Genomic DNA, 18,562 nt, shown 5'->3' with positions numbered 1-18,562 from the left:
CTTCAGTTTGTTGACTACATATCCAGGTGTTTGACCTATGGGTAGTTTGTTGTTTGAACCTCAGGTGTTATCTCAATACTGTCATCCGCCTCCGTGGTCCAGTGGTAGAGCGTCCGCCCGGAGAGCGGAAGGTCCGGGGTTCGATCCCCGGCCACGAAATACCAAAAGATGTGAGTTGAGGTGAAAGTGGGTTTAACGTCGCGTCCAAGGTTATTGTATATATATATATATGTATACAAGAACGTTTATGTTCAGGCTCATGGTTGCCTTGACGACCTGCTGCGGATGGATATGTCGGAACTATCCCCCAAGACCCTGCAGATTGTAAGTACATGTAAAATAGGTGATGGGTACCAGTCTACAAACCTTGAGCAGTTGAGAAGCAATATACATGTACCTGTTTAGAATGCTTGTTTAAACGTCTTAACCAACGTTTTACTCCCTGTATTCAGTGTAAGATTACATTATAATGCATCTCTATATTAATAATAGTCTGCCTAGTCCAGATTCGATTATATTTAAGCCGCGTTACACAAAAGGCAAATTACATACGGAAGTTTTGTTTGTATAATAGCCATGTCATTAACAAACAATCTGGGAATGTGTTATTTTGTATCATCTGTCCTCTTGCTGAACCAACATTCCGAACAAAGTTTCTTTGAATTTCAAGAAGTCATAAACATTTTGCTCTTAAAATATTTCAGGTGTCTATCTTCGCGAATCGACTGGCAGGGCCACCAATTGGCTACACCGTGTATGGGCTGTTTACTGTGGATGGTTCAACTGTGCTTACTGTAAGTATGATGAAAATAATCCTTTTTGTTCGAGGCATGTTGATACATCATATTCGCAGTTATTTCACTATTTAGCCACCGTGCATAGTTAGCGTGTAGGGGGCGTTGGGATAGCCTAGTGGTTAAAGCATTCGCTCGTTACGCCGTAGACCCGATTCTCTACATGGGTACAATGTGTGAGGCTTATTTCAGGTGTCCCAGCCGTTATATTGTTGGAACATTACTAAAAGCGGCACAAAACCGTACTCACTCACTCACTCTCAGCAGCGTGTAGTGTAGATACTAGTATAAAGTGTCTTGTTAAACATCATTATCCTTATTTGTAAGTGGTCTTGTGGTGGAGCGTCTGCCCGGAGAGCGGAAGGTTCGGGGTTCGATCCCCGGCGTCTTGATACCAAAATACGTTTAAAGATGGCACTTGTTCTTACCCTGCCTGGGGGCGGTCGGGTAGCCTAGTGGTTAAAGCGTTCGCTCGTTACGCCGAAGACCCGGGTTCGATTCCCGACATGGATACAATGTGTGAAGCCCATTTCTGGTGTCCCCCGCCGTGATATTGCTGGAATATTGCTAAAAGCGGCGTATACCATACTCACTCACTCACTTACCCTGCCTGGCTGTCTGCATTAATATAAACAAGGACTGGTCGACTCGGAGTCGGTGTACTGTTTGTGAATGTGGCATTCCTGTTTGTAACAGGTAACTTAGTGGACTATCACTACAGTAAACTACGGTTATAACGAACTCAAAGGGACTACTAATTTTAGTTCGTTATAACCGTAGTTCGTCATAAGCATATATACAGCATAACTACAGCAAATAGTCGGGACCAAACATTAAGTTCGTTATATCCGTCAGTTTGTTATAAGCGTGTTCGTTTTAACCGTAGTTTACTGTATATAACCGGCATCAGTCCGAACTAGTTCAAACAGACACACACACAAACACTCATGAATTTCATGTACGTCGCTATATAAGTGTAATAATCTTGAACGCGAGGATTAAACCCATTTCACCTCACCCCACCCACAAGTAATTATTGTAAACATTGTCGTGCCCCGTTCTTTCGTGACACAAGTCTAGATCCGAGCTGTTTGCGACATGCTGGAAACAAGCAGTTTAGTAAACATTGTCGTGCCCCGTTCTTTCTTTACACAAGCCCAGATCCAAGCCGTTTGCGACATGCTGGAAACAACCAATTTAGTAAACATTGTCGTGTCCCGTTCTTTCCTGCCACAAGCCTAGATCCAAGCTGTTTGCGACATGCCGGAAACAACCAATTTAGTAAACACTGTCGTGTCCCGTTCTTTCGTGACACAAGCCCAGATCCAAGCTGTTTGCGACATGCTGTTGGATGGCTACTTTACGCATGTCCTCCTTTCCATTTATTTCAGATTATTGGAACCTTGCTGACGTATGCTGTTATCATTATCCAGCTGGCACCAGAAGACACCCCACCTGTCGTTACCAACGTAACCACGATTCCTTTTCTAAATACAACAGCATAATTGTATTTATAATATAATGGGTACGTTCCTCGGCAGGATAAAGCCAACGGATAAAAAACGATATTCTTTGGGGTCATATGCGGATAGAGATTCAAATATCAAAGGTCAAGTAGGGACTACTTTCACTGTTTATCAACAAACATGGCGTCGCCCTCGTCATTCAGCGATCGAGTCAGAATTAAGCATCGGAAATCTGGATCAACTACAGGGATAATTGCTAATCATTATCAAAAGAACAGTCTAATATACTGAAAATCAGTGTCTAACTGTGACGTAGCTAAAGCATTTTATAAGTTTTGGCAACTTTGGAGATATAAATTTCGAAACAATTTTGCGAGGGCACGAGGCCTAGCCAAGCGGGATCAGTAGCCATATCTGTGCATGTTGACCTCTGCGGCTTGGAACCTTCTCAACAAATTAAAAGAGTCGGATTTGGCCGAAATATGTTTTAATTTTTACCTTGTTTGTTGTTGTCGCTGTGTGTACATCTGACTACACTTCTTAACGTTATGACAGGAGAGACCTACTGTCAACAACGTCTGACCGTGGCCGTGACGCCTCATAGGCTAGGGTTAGAGTAGCTCCCCTTTGACAAAGGGCAGTTACTCTAGCGGACAGACCGATGGATTGCCGCGAAAGGCAATTAAAAACAATTGTTGTTTTGCGTATATGTTGCCTCGCCACTATATAAGAAACCGAACTCAGTTGGAACTATATTGGCTACTGTCACTGTCCGACTGACACATCACTTACCCTGTGACGTAATATATATTAATGCGCGCATTCCAGGAAAACTTGCAATGTTTAGGTAATGTTTGTGAGAGAATGAAAGCGATTTTGAAGCACAGAATTAAAGAATGACATAATTATCATGATCACGCTTGTGTGTCTGGGGACGGTAAGGCTCGCTAAATGCAATGTTAACTCCTAATGCATGATATTAACCATCCCCAAACACACTCGCGTGATAACCTCTATTGATTTTTAAAATAGTAGTTGTGTCTGTGCGTAATGCGGTAATAGCATTTGTATTTGAACCAGACGATTATAGCGTTAGGTTACAAATTTGTAATTATTGCTGGTAAATACGAACTCTTTACAAATAAGTTATGTGACACCGTTTGATTTTCATAAGTTAAGGAAATCAGTTTGTGAAGACGACCGTCTTTAATCTTCGTATTTCAACACTGTAAGACGGATTTAAATAAGAGGCAAATCACTTATCTACGTCGTAAGCATTCTATGGAGGACCCACCGAGAATAATATGAAGCGAGTATTGCGCCGTTAGGTTCTAACGTACACAGATATATATGCTCCAATGAAAGTATGTCTTCTCTTATTGAATGTTACTGAAGTGTAGATTACGCTCCTGTAGTCGTCGGTTTTCTGTCCATAACACATTTTATACTTACTCGATGCTTGTTTTAGTCAACGCTGTATTGTGGACATCGATTAGGTCATTGAACAGATTAGGTCCCTATTTCTTTTCTGTCAAGAATGCATTATTACGCTTGCTTGTTCTTCTTCAACGCCATAGTATCCTATGTTAATTATTGTGCCCTTCAATAACCTAAATCGTTGTCTGGCGTAGACTTTTCTGTTTCATCGTATCCCCGAGTCGTTGGACGTTGATCATGATGTGAACCATTTTGCCTGACTCGATTAGGCACTGGCCGTGGTAGTGCTTGTGCCACTGCATGGAATATTGCTGACAACGACATATAACAACAGGACAGTAAATAGAGGACCTATCAGATTGCTCGAATCTGAGGCGTCACAGCATGCTGATTCTGCCAGTTTTGTACCGCGGCAAGCTTCAGGTTTATATCAAATCGTGACAAAATTTCTGAAATAATAATGAAATCATTGCATACATTTTGTTGTCAAGTGATCTCAGATGTGTTTTATCGTGTTCGTATATCTGTTTACAGTGTAAGTCCATGTACGTGTTCGCAATAAAACCTGTCTGGAGAGACTGCACCCCTGTTGTTATACTCTCCAACGTGTAGGTGATATTCGAAAGTAACAGTTGTTTACAGACATACAAAGAGGTCGCGAGTGATGGTAATAGATTGCTGAGAACAAGGAAGGACTTGGTGTGACATGACAACCAACAGAACATGTTGGCTGTGTATTGTGAGGTTGCAAACCACCAAGAAAGACGAAATGTGAACAAGTTTAGTTTTCTCGTTCAGTTTGTTGTTTAATAATATATTCCAGCTATATGACGGCGGAGTGTAAATAACCGAGTATGAACCAGACAATCCAGTGATTGATATCATGAGCATCGATCCACGCAATTGACATCCATGACATGCATCAACCAACATAGCGAGCCTGACCATCCGGTCCCTTTAGTCGTCTCTTACGACAAGCATAGTCGCCTCTTTCGGCAAGCATGGGTTGCTGAAGACCTATTCTACGCCGGATCTTCATCGGTCTTGATAAATAATGAGTCATGCCCTAACGATTGGTCAAAAACTCGTTCATACGTTCCTAGCATGGTTCGAATCAATCTCCCAATGACGATTTGAGGGAGTCGTGTCCACTTCTCTTGCATCGCCAGGCCCAATTCGAATAACGTGGCGCGTGGCCTTTGGCACGTATCTCGATCATATCTCAGATGTACTTTGGTCAGGTGATGTTTTGCTGGTGGAGGTAGTCAATTACGATACGTGCACGGAGGGCACGAGCGTTATCGTCTTGAAGACAAAACGCAGACCTGCATTGCGAGCCAACGGCACCACTAATGGCGCCAGTTTGTTGTCACGGTAGAACTGCTCAGTGACCCTTCCATGGACAATATGCAGTGGTGTTCTGGCTGTCATTGTCATTCAGCCCAATATCAATACAGATTCCGGGGTAGAATAGGTCTTCAGCAACCCATGCTTGCCGTAAAAGGCGACTAACGGGATCGGGGGTCAGGCTTGCTGACTTGGTTGATGCATGTCATCGATCCCAAATGCTCATGATATTAATCACTGGATTGTCTGGTCCAGACTCGATTATTTACAGACCGCCGCCATATAGCTGGAATATTGCTGAAAGCGGCGTTAAACAACAAACAAACAAACAATATCAATACAGGCCGACCCCTACATTGATGTTCGCGTGACGTTCGTTAGGACGCATCCAGACACGTCAGCGCCTTTCCAAAAAGTCTTGAGTCTGTGAGTCTCCCAGTTTCTACGCTTTCTGCGTCTGGCTAGAATGTGTCTGTTTGTTAACGGTGGTACAGCACGTGGTCGCCTAGCATGCATATTTACTGTATCCTGGCGCTAGTGAGTGAGTGGGGTTTATCGCCGCTTTTAACAGTATTCCAGTTATATCACAGCGTGTCAGCTTAATGTGGGAGGAAAGCCCGAAGTAATGCAGGTCTCAGACGTTTACCCCTTCGGTGAAACTAACGAGCACGGGTATGGTGCTGACAAACTTAGAAACGTAATCGGGGCGAACCGGGATTCGAACCCACAATCATAGGTTTCTGGCCTCCCTGGCGCAAGTGAACGGCGATTTGATTGACTGCTTGGGCTCCATTTCGTAAAGCCTGTTTTTTTTAGTTATCGATCATGCACTTGCATTAACATATTCATATTCATCCATTTACTCAAAACCACCCACGGTGGTACAAGAGTGCAATATATAATTAACATTAGATAAATAAACATAGAACAATTTAAGACATTGATTACATACATTGCAGGTTTAAATTAACATCAGGATGAAGGGTTTTAGAACTCATGAGTGTGGAGGTACATTTACATAAATTTTGCATGTGTTTAGTGCTGATGGAAAATAGTCTTGCCGCTTAATGGGTATTGGGGGACTTGTAATAATATACGGGGATGTGTAGAGATCTATAGAGAGCAAAGAATTCACATGTAAATGTAAAATGATATTCATCAGCTACTACAGGGAAGGTGGTTGACATGTTCGTTCTTCTCTAGTAAGTTTTTTACATCTACTGGGAATCTATGATTACAACTGGGACGGTCGGGTAGCCTAGTGGTTAAGGCGTTCGCTTGTCACGCCGAAGACCCGGGTTCGATTTCCGACATGGGTACAATGTGTGAAGCCCATTTCTGGTCTTCCTCGCCGAGATATTGCTGGAATATTGCTAAAAACTGCATAAAGCCATACTCACTCACTCACTCAGTCACTCACTATCCGCTGGGAATCTATGATTCTAAACATTAATAGATGGGTAGATATGTTTTGATTAAATAAGAGGTACTTTTTCAAACCCAGGGGCGCCCTCTGCGGGGCCGATCATTAATATTTTGTGTCTGCAGAAACTTGAGACACATTAAACACATTGGCTACCTCTCAACGCGCACTTCACGTTTGAGACAACGCATGCCCGATATCACTTCAAATACTGCATTAAAACAAGCCTATATAATCAACAATACTTATTGCTGAGAGGGATTTGAATCCCTTTCATTGAAGTGTCATGATTTGGTTCCGAGACCGTTCTATCTCTGGCAGATGATGTTCCCCTTACTTTGTTTTGAAAATAAATAAATAAATAAATAATAATAAAATTAATGAATAAATAAATAAAAAAAATATTGATTGATTGATTGATTGATTGATTGATTGATTTTCAAAACAAAGTAAGGGGATCATCTGTCAGAGATAAAACGGTCTCGGACAGACACACATATATATATGTATATATGGCTGCTAACAATTGAACCATACTTAAGTAGATATAAAATTGACAACAAATCTTGAAATATGGCAAACACCTCAACACCCCCAGAATTAGCCTGACAACTATGAATAAAGTTGAGCTACATTTGATCGAGGGAACTTCAAACATAAGACACAAACTCAACTGAGTACTAAGCTGAAATGTTTGCAGAAGATGTTTACAAAGATGACATCTTTCCGAATATCTGCGTAAGTTTCGTCATATGTCGAGGCCTCTATCTGCATGTATGTGGCATAAATGACAATGGAATTTTCTGCAGCGGTCAAATCTTAAAGGTGAAAGTTTGCATGTTTCTTATTTAAATTCACATTGACATTTGTATCAACAATCTGGATAATATAACTAATGTGTCATTGGCTACATGTAAATATCAATAACTAAAAAAGTATTTATCAGTAGCATTCAAAAAGAGAACAGGCTTGCTAACAGTATTGTGCTATTCTTTACTTTTCAATGGTATTAGGGGGCAGTCCGTCATGTAAACTCCTTCATCCTAAATAATACTAGTGTGTTCCTTAACCAAGACATTGCTGCAATTGTGCCGGTCATAGAGGTAACTTACCATACTTCTAGCTGAGATTATCGGAGATTTTTTAAAATTCAAACATTTGAAATATATCTACATAGAATTCTGAAGAAAATACCCTAAATTGTTAAATATGTTTTGAAATTTGTCCAACGACATTGTCCCTATTCACTTTGCTGACCGCGTTTTATCATTAACACTATGTATTAATATTTTTCATATTTTGGTGTTCGGTAACCAAGGACTTGCCATCCTAGGGGGGACAATGATAACAATAAATGTTTTGTAAGTTCGTGTATTTGTGAGGTATCCCATCCATGTGATATTGATCAGGGAATATTCCGATGTCACTAACTAACTGGTTTGGGCCATCTTCTCAAGGTAATTGATATAATCTTCAAGGAGACTGTAAATATCATTATAACTTTAACAGTTTGATTACGTGCGAAACATTGCGTTAAACAACAGATCGATAAGTTACTCACAACGTATGTCATTATGCTTAATGACAATATTACTTAGCTTCCGATGTTGATAGGTAGAGTATTGATTAACACCGCAGTCGACAATAGTCCCGCCATTCTTTCACAGCTCTCCCATGACAGTTGCGGTGTAAAACAAAAGCGACAAAACCCTTTACATATTTATAAGAAGTCTCAGCCAAAAGCTTATGGTTATCTTTGCCAAAGGGTATTGCTGAGATCTGGAGATCTCGACGGCCAGGGCAAGCCGTTGATGTTGGCATTATGACGGAAGTCTACCGTGACACGAGCTGTATGCGGTGGAGCGTTGTCCTGTTGAAACATCTCCCTCTGGTGGTCAATGATTTGAAGAAGGTGAGGTTGAAGATTTTTGATTCATGTAGCGATTTGCTGTCAAATTTCCCTGAACCACAACTAAGTCAGATTTCGTGGTGTTGGTTATGGCCCCCACACCATGACACTACCGCCAACGAATTTTTCGAATTCACGCACACAATGTGGGTCAAAAGACTCATTTCGACGGCGATTAACACGTTGTCTTCCATCTCGCCGGTGAAGGAGAAATCGTGATTCATCGCTAAACCACAGTCGTCTCCAGTTTCTCAAATTCCAAGGCTGACAGGTATGACACCAACGCAAGTGTCGATGTCGGTGGATCTGTTGCAAAACAGGGACGATAGTCTTCTGGGTCGGATTCCAGCCTCTCGAAGATGGTTCCTGACAGTCTGGTCCGATATCTTCATCAAACCAGGGATGCGCCCTGGAGTCTCCGTAGCGATCCTGTGCAGGGGTGGTAACTCTTGGTCGGCCGGCTCTCGGACGGTCTGCAGTGGAATCGAACTGTGTGTATCGGTCACAAAGTCGGCAAATGGTGCTGTTGTGGACGTTGAAGTGGCGTGCAACAGAAGACTGCGATTCCCCTCTTTGGATACGTCCTATGGCGATGTTCCGATCGGCAGCGCTGAGTCTCGGCATTTTCGAATTTGAAAAAATGTTGACAATTGAATGACAAATTATTGGCTGATGCTTGCCTTTTTCTAGCCACTACCACGAGTTACTAATGCCATAACTTGCACGTGCATTTTGCTTTACTGTTTTCCTCCATCACATTTTTTAACAAGTGTGAAAACAATGCCGTTTAAGTCATTGCAAATCGACAATGGCTGCGTTTTGACGCACCGTTTGTCGAATATCAGGCCACCAACATTTTCCGATAACATATATCCAATTTATGTACCGGATTTTTGTGTAGACAGGTTCAATGAACTACATACTACCTGTGCGTTTCTTATTTTTTAAGAGTTATATTTAGTATAAATAGCATACAATGTTCTGTTGCATTTTGTGAAAATTGACGTGCCTTCTGAAATGTTAAATATTTTCGTGTTGGCCGAGTGGTTATGCGTTCGCTTGTCTTGCCAAAACCCGGTTTCGATTCCCAACATGTTTTTGATATTGCTGTAACGTTACTTAAAGCGCCGTAAAACCAACTAGTATGACATAGTATATGTTATAATTGATATGTTGATGTATGTTCCTGTTATTTACATTTCAAACCTTTTTTCCATAATAAGGAGACCCGTGAAGATCCGGGGTAGAATAGATCTTCAGCAACCCACAGCCATGCTTGCCGTAAAAGGCGACTATGCTTGTCGTAAGAGGCGACTAACGGGATCGGGCGGTCAGGCTCGCTGACTTGGTTGATGCATGTCATTGATCCCAACTGCGTGGATCGATGCTCATGATATCAAACACTGGATTGCCAGGTCCAGACTCGATTATTTACAGCCCGCTGTCATATAGCTGTACTTTAGCTGAGTGCGGCGTTGGGAGTCAACCTTGGAATCACTTCTGACTCTTCAATCAATGTCAGGAATATCCACCCCTCTCACGGATCAGACGTCTGATTTACAACACTGGGATCATCAGCCTATCCTGGTGCAGTGCCCGGGTCAGGTCATTCAGGGTTTCAACTGGAGGGTCTCTAGCTCTCACTGGGCGGCAGTACGTACTACAATGTGGTGATAATTTAGGGTTCAATTTTTTGTCATCTTTCGGAATTGGTTTTTGTATCAAGTGGTACTTAATTAATGTTCATTTGTACTTATCATAGTGTAATTCAGCTACAACACGGCGTGTCAGCTTAGTGTTCATGAAAAACCCATCTTCCCGGGGCAAGAGAGTTAACTGACTTTAAAAGTCCAGTTTCCACCCTTGCCGAACTATGCTGGAATTCCTGGGCTCTATCGTAGCGCCACCAGAGGCTAATGTCCCTTCTAAACCTCACCTATGGACCTATCAGATTCCAGCTCTCGTATCACCTGCGTTTGCTTCAAACAAAACGGCGGCACCCAGTCAAGACGATCTGATCGATAATCAAGATCTATATATTTTGATAAAACGGGTCTTACATCGCGAAGTACATCAAATCACGTGAGCACCTTGATATAAACATGAACAGATTTAGAAAATATCTTTTGACAACGAGTTAGCGGTGCAAATGCTTTGCAAATCCTGCAGTCGATCGAAATCTGCATGACAGTTTACGAACTGGATCTCGATTTCGGAGCGCGATTTTGATTGGACTATGCAAAGACTCGTTAGTCCAGCCAAAATGTAACTCCATAATACCAGCCTAGTTCGGCAAGGGTGGAAACTGGACTTTCATAGTCAGTTAACTCACTTGCCTCGGGAAGATGTGGAAAACCTGACCTTACCCACTTCTCGGCGGAAACCACCTTTTGGTACACTAAGCTAAGGTATGGTGCGGAACGACTAGGGTTCATAACTGACGTGAATCTGGGACTCGAATCCCGACACACATAAGGGAGACAACACAGTGTATTGCTTGCATCACTCGTCGCGCCGTATTTTGATCCTGAAGAACAAGACAACTCTGTGCAGGAATGAAATTTGTTCTTTTATCGGTCTAAATGTTCTCATAATTAAGATGACAGTAGCTTCCACACACATCAGGACAACATATGCCTCCGCCATAACGAGAGTAACAATCTTTGTCCGACGTACAATTTTCCTGTTGATAGCTGTCACGTATCGGGCATACTTTTATCTGCTGTGGTTTGGGGCACTGCTCTGAAACAAAATGATACAATGTCATGGACTCTCTGTTCACGAAACGGTGGGTAACTATGTGGTTAAAGCGGTCGCTCCTCGCGCCCAACACCTGGGTTATATTCCCCACAATGTCGTTTGTTTGTTTGTTTGTTTGTTTGTTTGTTTGTTTGTTTAACGCCGCACTCAGCAATATTCCAGCTATATGACGGCGGTCTGTAAATAATCGAGTCAGGACCTGGCACTCCAGTTTTTGACATCATGAGCATCGATCCACGCAGTTGGGATCAATGACATGCATCAACCAAGTCAGCGAGCCTGACCACCCTGTCCCAGTAGTAGTAGTAGTAGTAGTAGTAGTAGTAGTAGTAGTAAAAGCGAAAAAACATGTTCAATAAAAATAGTAAAGTCATCTCATACTCTGCACACTCGTTAAATTTGCAATGAGTAACTTGACCCTACTCTCTCGATGGCAAAGATATCGAGAATGAATCACTCACTTTGAAGTTGTCGTGTAGATGATGACACACGTCTCAGGCACTTTGTGGTGCACGTTGATGACAGGCAGCAGTAGAATCCTGCCATACAGAAACACAGATCATACAATTCAAAATGACGCATCGCCTAACACGTGCAACAAGGTAGTTCTGTCAGACAAACCTGAAGTGTCAGAATCAAAGAAGAGTTACAGATATGATCTTTGCGTTGTTTCCTCCCAATGTATCCCCACGTCACACGTTTTTGAGCATCACCTCTTTTCGAGCCCCTTTACAATACGTGAAAACGAGCTTAATGACGTAATCAAGGTAGACACTTCAAAGCCCACTGAAGCCAACTTGGCTGAAGTTAGGTTTGTTTGTTTGTTGTTTGTTGCGGGCTGTAAATAATCGAGTCTGGACCAGACATTCCAGTGATTGACATCATGAGCTTCGATCCACGCATTTGGGATACGATGACATGCATCAACCAAGTCAGTGAGCCTGACCCCCATATCCTGTTTTCGCTACACGAGGAAAGATATTTAATAAGTATTTAATATCTCACAACTTACTTTTTCACAAATGCACATTTTAATCAAACTTGGTCTGATGATAATTATGGGTCGGAACAGTCGTATGTACCGATTATGTGTCGGCAGATGATTGTAAACTTCCCGTCTGTAATGTCATGTGAATGACCATGTTGTGCATCTATGTTTAACTTGACTGTATTGGAGGGCTTCCTAATCATGATACGGTAGAAAGATCAACTCATCTCGCTCGGTGAGGCATTATCGCTATAACATTAACAAGACATGGTCATTTGACCCTCCAAGTGTTCATAGCAATATATGTTCTCAAAGGTAAGAGTTCGTTTTAGTGAGGGGCCAAGTCGTCTAAGGCGCCGCGATTCGCTGTGCAGAGTTGTGTCCCTTGGGCACGCCAGAAACCTATGGTTGTAGGTTCTAATCCCGGTTCGCCCCGATTATGTTTCTAGGTTTGTCAGCACCAGACCCGTGCTTGTGGGTTTCACCGAAGTGGTAAACGTCTAAGACCTGCACTACTTCAGGTTTTCCTCTCACATTAAGCTGACGCGACGTGATATAACTGGAATACTGTTGAAAGCGGCGTTAAACCCAACTCACTCACTTATTTTAGTGTATCGGGATTGTTATAAGACACGTAATGAGAAATACTTCTGATGGGCTCGAAAAGCCATCACACGAGGACACAAGGACACGAATCAAAGACAAGTGTCGCCTCATCAATCAGATGGGACGCAACACTTAATCAAAACAGTTAATAATTTGTGATGATAATATATAACCCCTCCAGCTGCCACATTGATAGTACTTTTATTTCCTGGTAAAGACACCACTGTGTCTATTTCTACCTATGACCTTGTGAGATGAGTGACTGTTTCTGACCTGATCCAGAGACAGCCCAAAATACACATATGATTCGATTTAGGATATCATTAATCTTTAGTGGTCATGACTTTGTTTTAAATAATTATCCCCAAGAGAATGGACAAAACTTGGCTTGCATGCACAAAGTGGACAATGTTGGACTACTGTTGTAAAACATGTTTAATCATAGTCGTAACACTACATTCGTTTTGTGTAAGGGGGCCCAATATCTCAGTAGCCCATACATATTGTTAAAGCCATCGGATGGTTATGATTGAAGTATATGTTCCAATGGGGGAGGGGCCACATGTGGCCCAGTCGTCTAAGGCGCCGCCATTCGCTGTGCAGAGTTGCGTCCCTTGGGCACGCCAGAAACCTATGGTTGTGGGTTCGAATCCCGGTTCGCCCCGATTATGTTTCTAGGTTTGTCAGCACCATACCCCTGCTCGTGGGTTTCACCAAAGTGGTAAACGTCTGAGGCCTGTATCACGCGCCTTATCCCCCATTAAGCTGACACGCTGTGATATAACTGGAATACTGTTAAAAGCGGCGTTAAACCCAACTCACTCACTACAATGGGGCATCACAAGGAGTGGGTGGTTCTTCGGTGTGACTTTGTTGATGGTGTACCATGGTACCCAAAGGTTTCACACAACGAAGAAATAAGCGCCCAGTACGCACACATGTTCAGAATGGACGCAGAAAAAATATATTGCATCCCGATTCGCGCACAATAATATTCAATGTACCAAATTCTTGACAAGTAATAAAAACGTCTCGTAATTAAAGAAAATATCAAATCTTACAGTACAGTATACTACAGCAATTCATTACTTTAGAGTACCCTTTAAACACGTTATCTGGGGTCCTCTGGACCCAACGTTTGGTGGTCAAGGTGAAAAAAAGCTATGCTTACTACATAAAACGGGCCTATCAAAAAACAAATGCTTTCGACTGTTGAAAAAATACTCTGCCAGCAACAAAAGCAGGAGGTTTGAAAATATAATCTTTGGGGTCATAGTCTAAATTATCAAAAACTAACTGGTTTTGAAGCTGTAGCTGAAAAAATACAAGTTCTCTCTATCGATGAGGACATCCCATTACAAGTCACGTCAGAACAACCTTTCGCGAACTATGACCTACCAATGAAATGACCAACAGGAAGTCGACGTTAGCCACTTAGAAAGCAGCTTTCTTAAGTTTAGGGTACCAGTTTCAAAGTTGCGACTTTCATTCCAGACTATGCTTTTTAAAGTATTTTGAATCTGTCAAACAGTCCGTAACAGTTGTTTTGTGTTAAACTTTAGAGGTTGAATGATTAGAAAACATATTCCGCCAACAATTTAACATAACAATATGAATATATATTTTATATTTTTAATAACGTGTTTGAATCCTTATGTATCGTGTAGTTGTCCGATTTTCGATCACGAACGTTGATACTACTAAATTTCGTTTATCCGACATACTCGTTAATCCGACACAATTATATGCAACCATCGATGTCGGATTAACGGGACTTGTCTGTACCTTGTTTCCAAAAAAAACCACCCCTCCCTCTAGAATATCAAATGGTCCGTCACTAATAGGGCGTGACAAGAGAAGGTCAAGTGCACAAGACTCCAGTTGACAAGCAAATGTAGGTGAACTACATGAATCTAGAATCTAGGGATTATCGTTCCAGAGCGTCCGCCGGAAGGTCCGGGGTTTCATCACTGGCCATGTCATACCAAAATACTTTAAAAGATGGTACATGTTGGTACCCTGGCTTGCGATCGGCATTAAGGGACAAAAACAAGGACTCGGAGTCAGTTTACTGTGGCTGAGTGGGGTATTCATGTTAAACTGCGGCATGGTAGCTCTGTGGGCTAGCACTATAAATCGGCATCAGTCCGGACTAGTACACGCAGCCACACGTCATATACGTCACCATAAGTGCAGTAATGACGTAACGTCAACCCCATTTCACCTCACCTCACCTCACCTCACCTCACCTCACCTCACCTCACCTCACCTCACCTCACCTCGAAGCAGAATGAGGAGGCACGGGTGGCCCAGTCGTCTAAGGCGCCGCCATTCGCTGTGGAGAGTTGCGTCCCTTGGGCACGCAAGAAACCTATGATAGTGGGTTCGAATCCCGGTTCACCCAAATTATGTTTCTAGGTTTGTCAGCCCCATACCCGTGCTCGTGGGTTTCACCGAAGTGGTAAACGTCTGAGACCTGCATCATTTCGGGCTTTCCTCCCACATTAAGCTGACACGCCGCGATATAACTGGAATACTGTTAAAAGCGGCGTTAAACCCAACTCACTCACTCACTCACTCACTCACTCGAAGCAGAATGACTGAATGGTCCTACCTGGCTTGCAGCTGTCGTTCCTCCAACACTCATGTCTACTGTGGATGTCAGGCTTGCAGGTATGCAGATACGGACAGTAGTAAACACGGCTTTCAACTCCTGCATCACAAAATGTTTTAGCATTCACTGTGAAGGGATGTGAGGAATACCAACACAACAGATGGTAGGCTTATGCCCCAGGATGTCACAGGCACATACTTATATGTCACAGGCACATACTTATATGTCACAGGCACATACTTATATGTCACAGGCACATACTTATATGTCACAGGCACATACTTATATGTCACAGGTACATACTTATATGGCACATACTTATATGTCACAGGCACATACTTATATGTCACAGGCACATACTTATATGTCACAGGCACATACTTATATGTCACAGGCACATACTTATATGTCACTTCTACCCTCACTTTGAAGTCGAATACAATTCAAAATACATCACACACACAGATACACTTCACAGTGGATAATTCCCTGTTCTGTGATATTACCCACTGTCATTTTAGACATTTTTTACTGAAAATGACCTCTGAAAATAAATCAGGTACATCGTTAAAGTCGCCATTTTAACACATTACTAAATCCCCCCTCACGACGTTATTTACAGCATGTTTTGAAATCTAAATTTCGGATATTTACTCGGAGAAATGAATTTCAAAAATAGCATAATAGTGATCATGAGAATCTGTCTTTTATCAAATTACCAATGATTATTTAAAAATGTCGCCAATAACCCTAGCATCGTTTAAAATCGTTTCAGATCTTATGAAATGTGCGTAAGAAAATAAAAATTCGGCACCCAGGGGGTTAAATATTGAAAATCATTATTAACAACATTTGGACATACAAATATCTTCCACATCAACCGATTTTTAAACCTCCATGTATCTTACGAAAAACCATCTAAAAAATGCGAACCTAACACCAACTTCATCGAACGTGATGGAAAATCGAGTCAGAGGTAAAGAAGAGGTTGATAAGGCAGATATGACAGAGTTATTATTCTTTACCGTTTGATCAGGACATCCTTACCCTTTTAAGAGAGCACCTGGTATTCAGTGATTCATACACACAATATTATTGTCACCGTTATTTTGACCTTTTACACCCAATGGAATCTGCATCGGCGGGTAGTCGAGACTGGTTGATCTCTGGCGTTGACCTTTTGTATTTGTATATTTTACCTAATTGCTAAGTTCATAATAAGCATGAATAAACTGATGATGGTCAACCATGTTAAAGATTTTCTTGACACAACTATTGTTGTTGAAACAATTTACTAAAGAAATGTTCGGATCACAAAATGTAAAGATACTACTCCATTCCCAACCCGTATCACAATAAGAAATTGTTTATTATATGATAAGGTGTATTTCCATGTCACTGTTAAGACTAAGTATAATATCACAAGGTTGACGAATTTAAGATGAAAAACAAAAACTCTTAATGAATCGGCCTCATTGCTTAAATGAGCTCACTGTTCACCATGCAATTGTTACAGATGTTCATCTTTATGAGAAAAGAAATGAATCACATGGCTTATAAGCATTCATCAAGAATAAAAACTCTTTAATATAAAAGCATATAATTCATTCGTTTTTTGCAACCTTTCATATGACAACCTTTCATATTCACCCCTGGGGTATTCATATGTTCACCTTAAAAAGAAAGAAGAAAAGCTTCAAAATGAAAAGGGAGTGACAAAGTCAAATAAAGCGTATAACTTGAACTGAATATTGTTCGATATGGCAAAACTTCTAAAAATCAAATTGAAAATGCCATGATAAAACGGCCTGATAAAAAAATACGAAATAGTAAAAACATACCCAGTGCCATTGCTAGAATGGCAGTGAAGATTAGCACGTCCTTCATGATGTCCACTACACCTATGTCTAACGCGCGTGTTTACACTCCACCTACAGAACGCCTGGTACAGTATAGGGCAAAAACAAGTTGCGCTGGACACGTTTGTGCTTAGACAGTCCACACGCCTTAGCAAAAAAAACTCAACGCTGCGCTGGTTCTGTAAGAGATCTCTGTGTATAGCTCCACGAGTCAGACGGACCGAGGAAAGTTACAGCAGTGTGTTTGAGGTACGTGTCAACGAGGACCACGTTGGTTTAAACATGACCAAGGTTCTGCAGATATTGTCTGATTTCTTTCTCGTTTCTAAGTCATCACTCTCCCGTGTATGTAAATGAAAAATTAAGGAGCTATTTGGTTACATTAACTTGAGTTACTTGAGCACTGCTTAACTTTGATAGGAGACATTAGACACCAATACTCAATCAATAATATGATTATTTGTGACTACAAAAGACAATGGATATGTAACCATGACACTGACATTATACTATCTGGAGATGGTGTTTATCTGGAATATTGTCATCTTATGAGGTTATCGAAATAGAGTTTGTACCTCATATGTTACTCGGTATGCGGCGTATATATGTTGTTCGTATTTTGGGGCGGTTGGGTACCCTTGTGGTGAAAGCGTTCGCTCGTCACGCCGAAGACCAGGGTTCGATTCCCGACATGGGTACAATGTGTGAAGCCCATTTCTGATGTCCCCCGCTGGAATATTGCTAAAAGCAGCGTAAAACCATACTCACTGACACTAAAAGGTGTCAAAAGTGTTAGTATAAAAATAAAATATCAATAAAAATTACCCTACCACATTTCCTCGACATTGTGTGGATCTGTTTAGTGCCTATTAAAGATACGTTATCTCGAATGGGGGTATTGAACGAGTTATTGTTCTTTTCATCAAGACCGTTACCTGGAAATGACGTTATAAATTGGGTGGTAATGATGTTTATCACAGTGTTCTGTAAATAGTGTCACTAAATTACCCTTTTCACATTGATAAAGGATAGAGCGCCGTCATGATCTCTACTCATAATCTCGACTTTCTTTCCTTCCACTTCGAGATAACAGGAATGACTGCGTTATGACTCATCATCATTTTACTTTTACAGCCAGGGTCATTGTGACTTTCAAGAACTTTCAAGAACTGTATATCGTATAGAAGTGACCGTTTGATGTGTAGTTATTGTAGCTTGTGTGACCAATAATGTGCACATCTTTTCATTCTGCATGTATTTTTCAAATCTATCAATATGACAGTAGTAGTGACAGGAAGCGTCACTAATGGCTTCCGTGATGTATTGGATTCTAGGACATTGTCTTGACAGATATTGAGA

The 18,562-nt window shown here is 41.5% G+C and overlaps 1 protein-coding gene across 1 annotated transcript; it reads right to left on the bottom strand.

The window, feature by feature from the left end:
• Window positions 1–10,954: 10,954 nt before the first annotated feature.
• On the bottom strand, window positions 10,955–17,231 carry LOC139447762 (uncharacterized). Its single transcript, XM_071229250.1, has 4 exons — window positions 17,186–17,231; window positions 15,345–15,443; window positions 11,598–11,675; window positions 10,955–11,118 (listed from the first exon to the last, which is right to left on the bottom strand). Exons 1-4 carry the CDS (start codon window positions 17,229–17,231, stop codon window positions 10,955–10,957), a joined length of 387 nt encoding a protein of 128 aa, XP_071085351.1.
• Window positions 17,232–18,562: the final 1,331 nt, after the last annotated feature.

This window comes from Haliotis cracherodii, unplaced genomic scaffold, assembly GCF_022045235.1.
Source record: "Haliotis cracherodii isolate W230 unplaced genomic scaffold, xgHalCrac1.p SCAF_7, whole genome shotgun sequence".
NCBI lineage: Eukaryota > Metazoa > Mollusca > Gastropoda > Lepetellida > Haliotidae > Haliotis > Haliotis cracherodii.
The sequence above is the reverse complement of the archived record's forward strand: the minus strand, read 5'-3'. Positions and strand labels throughout refer to the sequence as shown.

What these genes read in the sequence shown, in the direction of transcription:
- LOC139447762 (XM_071229250.1), bottom strand. Translation starts at nt 17,231, where the DNA reads ATGAAGGACGTGCTAATCTTCACTGCCATTCTAGCAATGGCACTGG. An exon ending in GAACGACAGCTGCAAGCCAG is followed by an intron (nt 11,676 to 15,344) that starts GTAGGACCATTC and finishes TCTGTATGGCAG; the next exon opens with GATTCTACTGCTGCCTGTCA. An exon ending in ATCTACACGACAACTTCAAA is followed by an intron (nt 11,119 to 11,597) that starts GTGAGTGATTCA and finishes ATTTTGTTTCAG; the next exon opens with AGCAGTGCCCCAAACCACAG.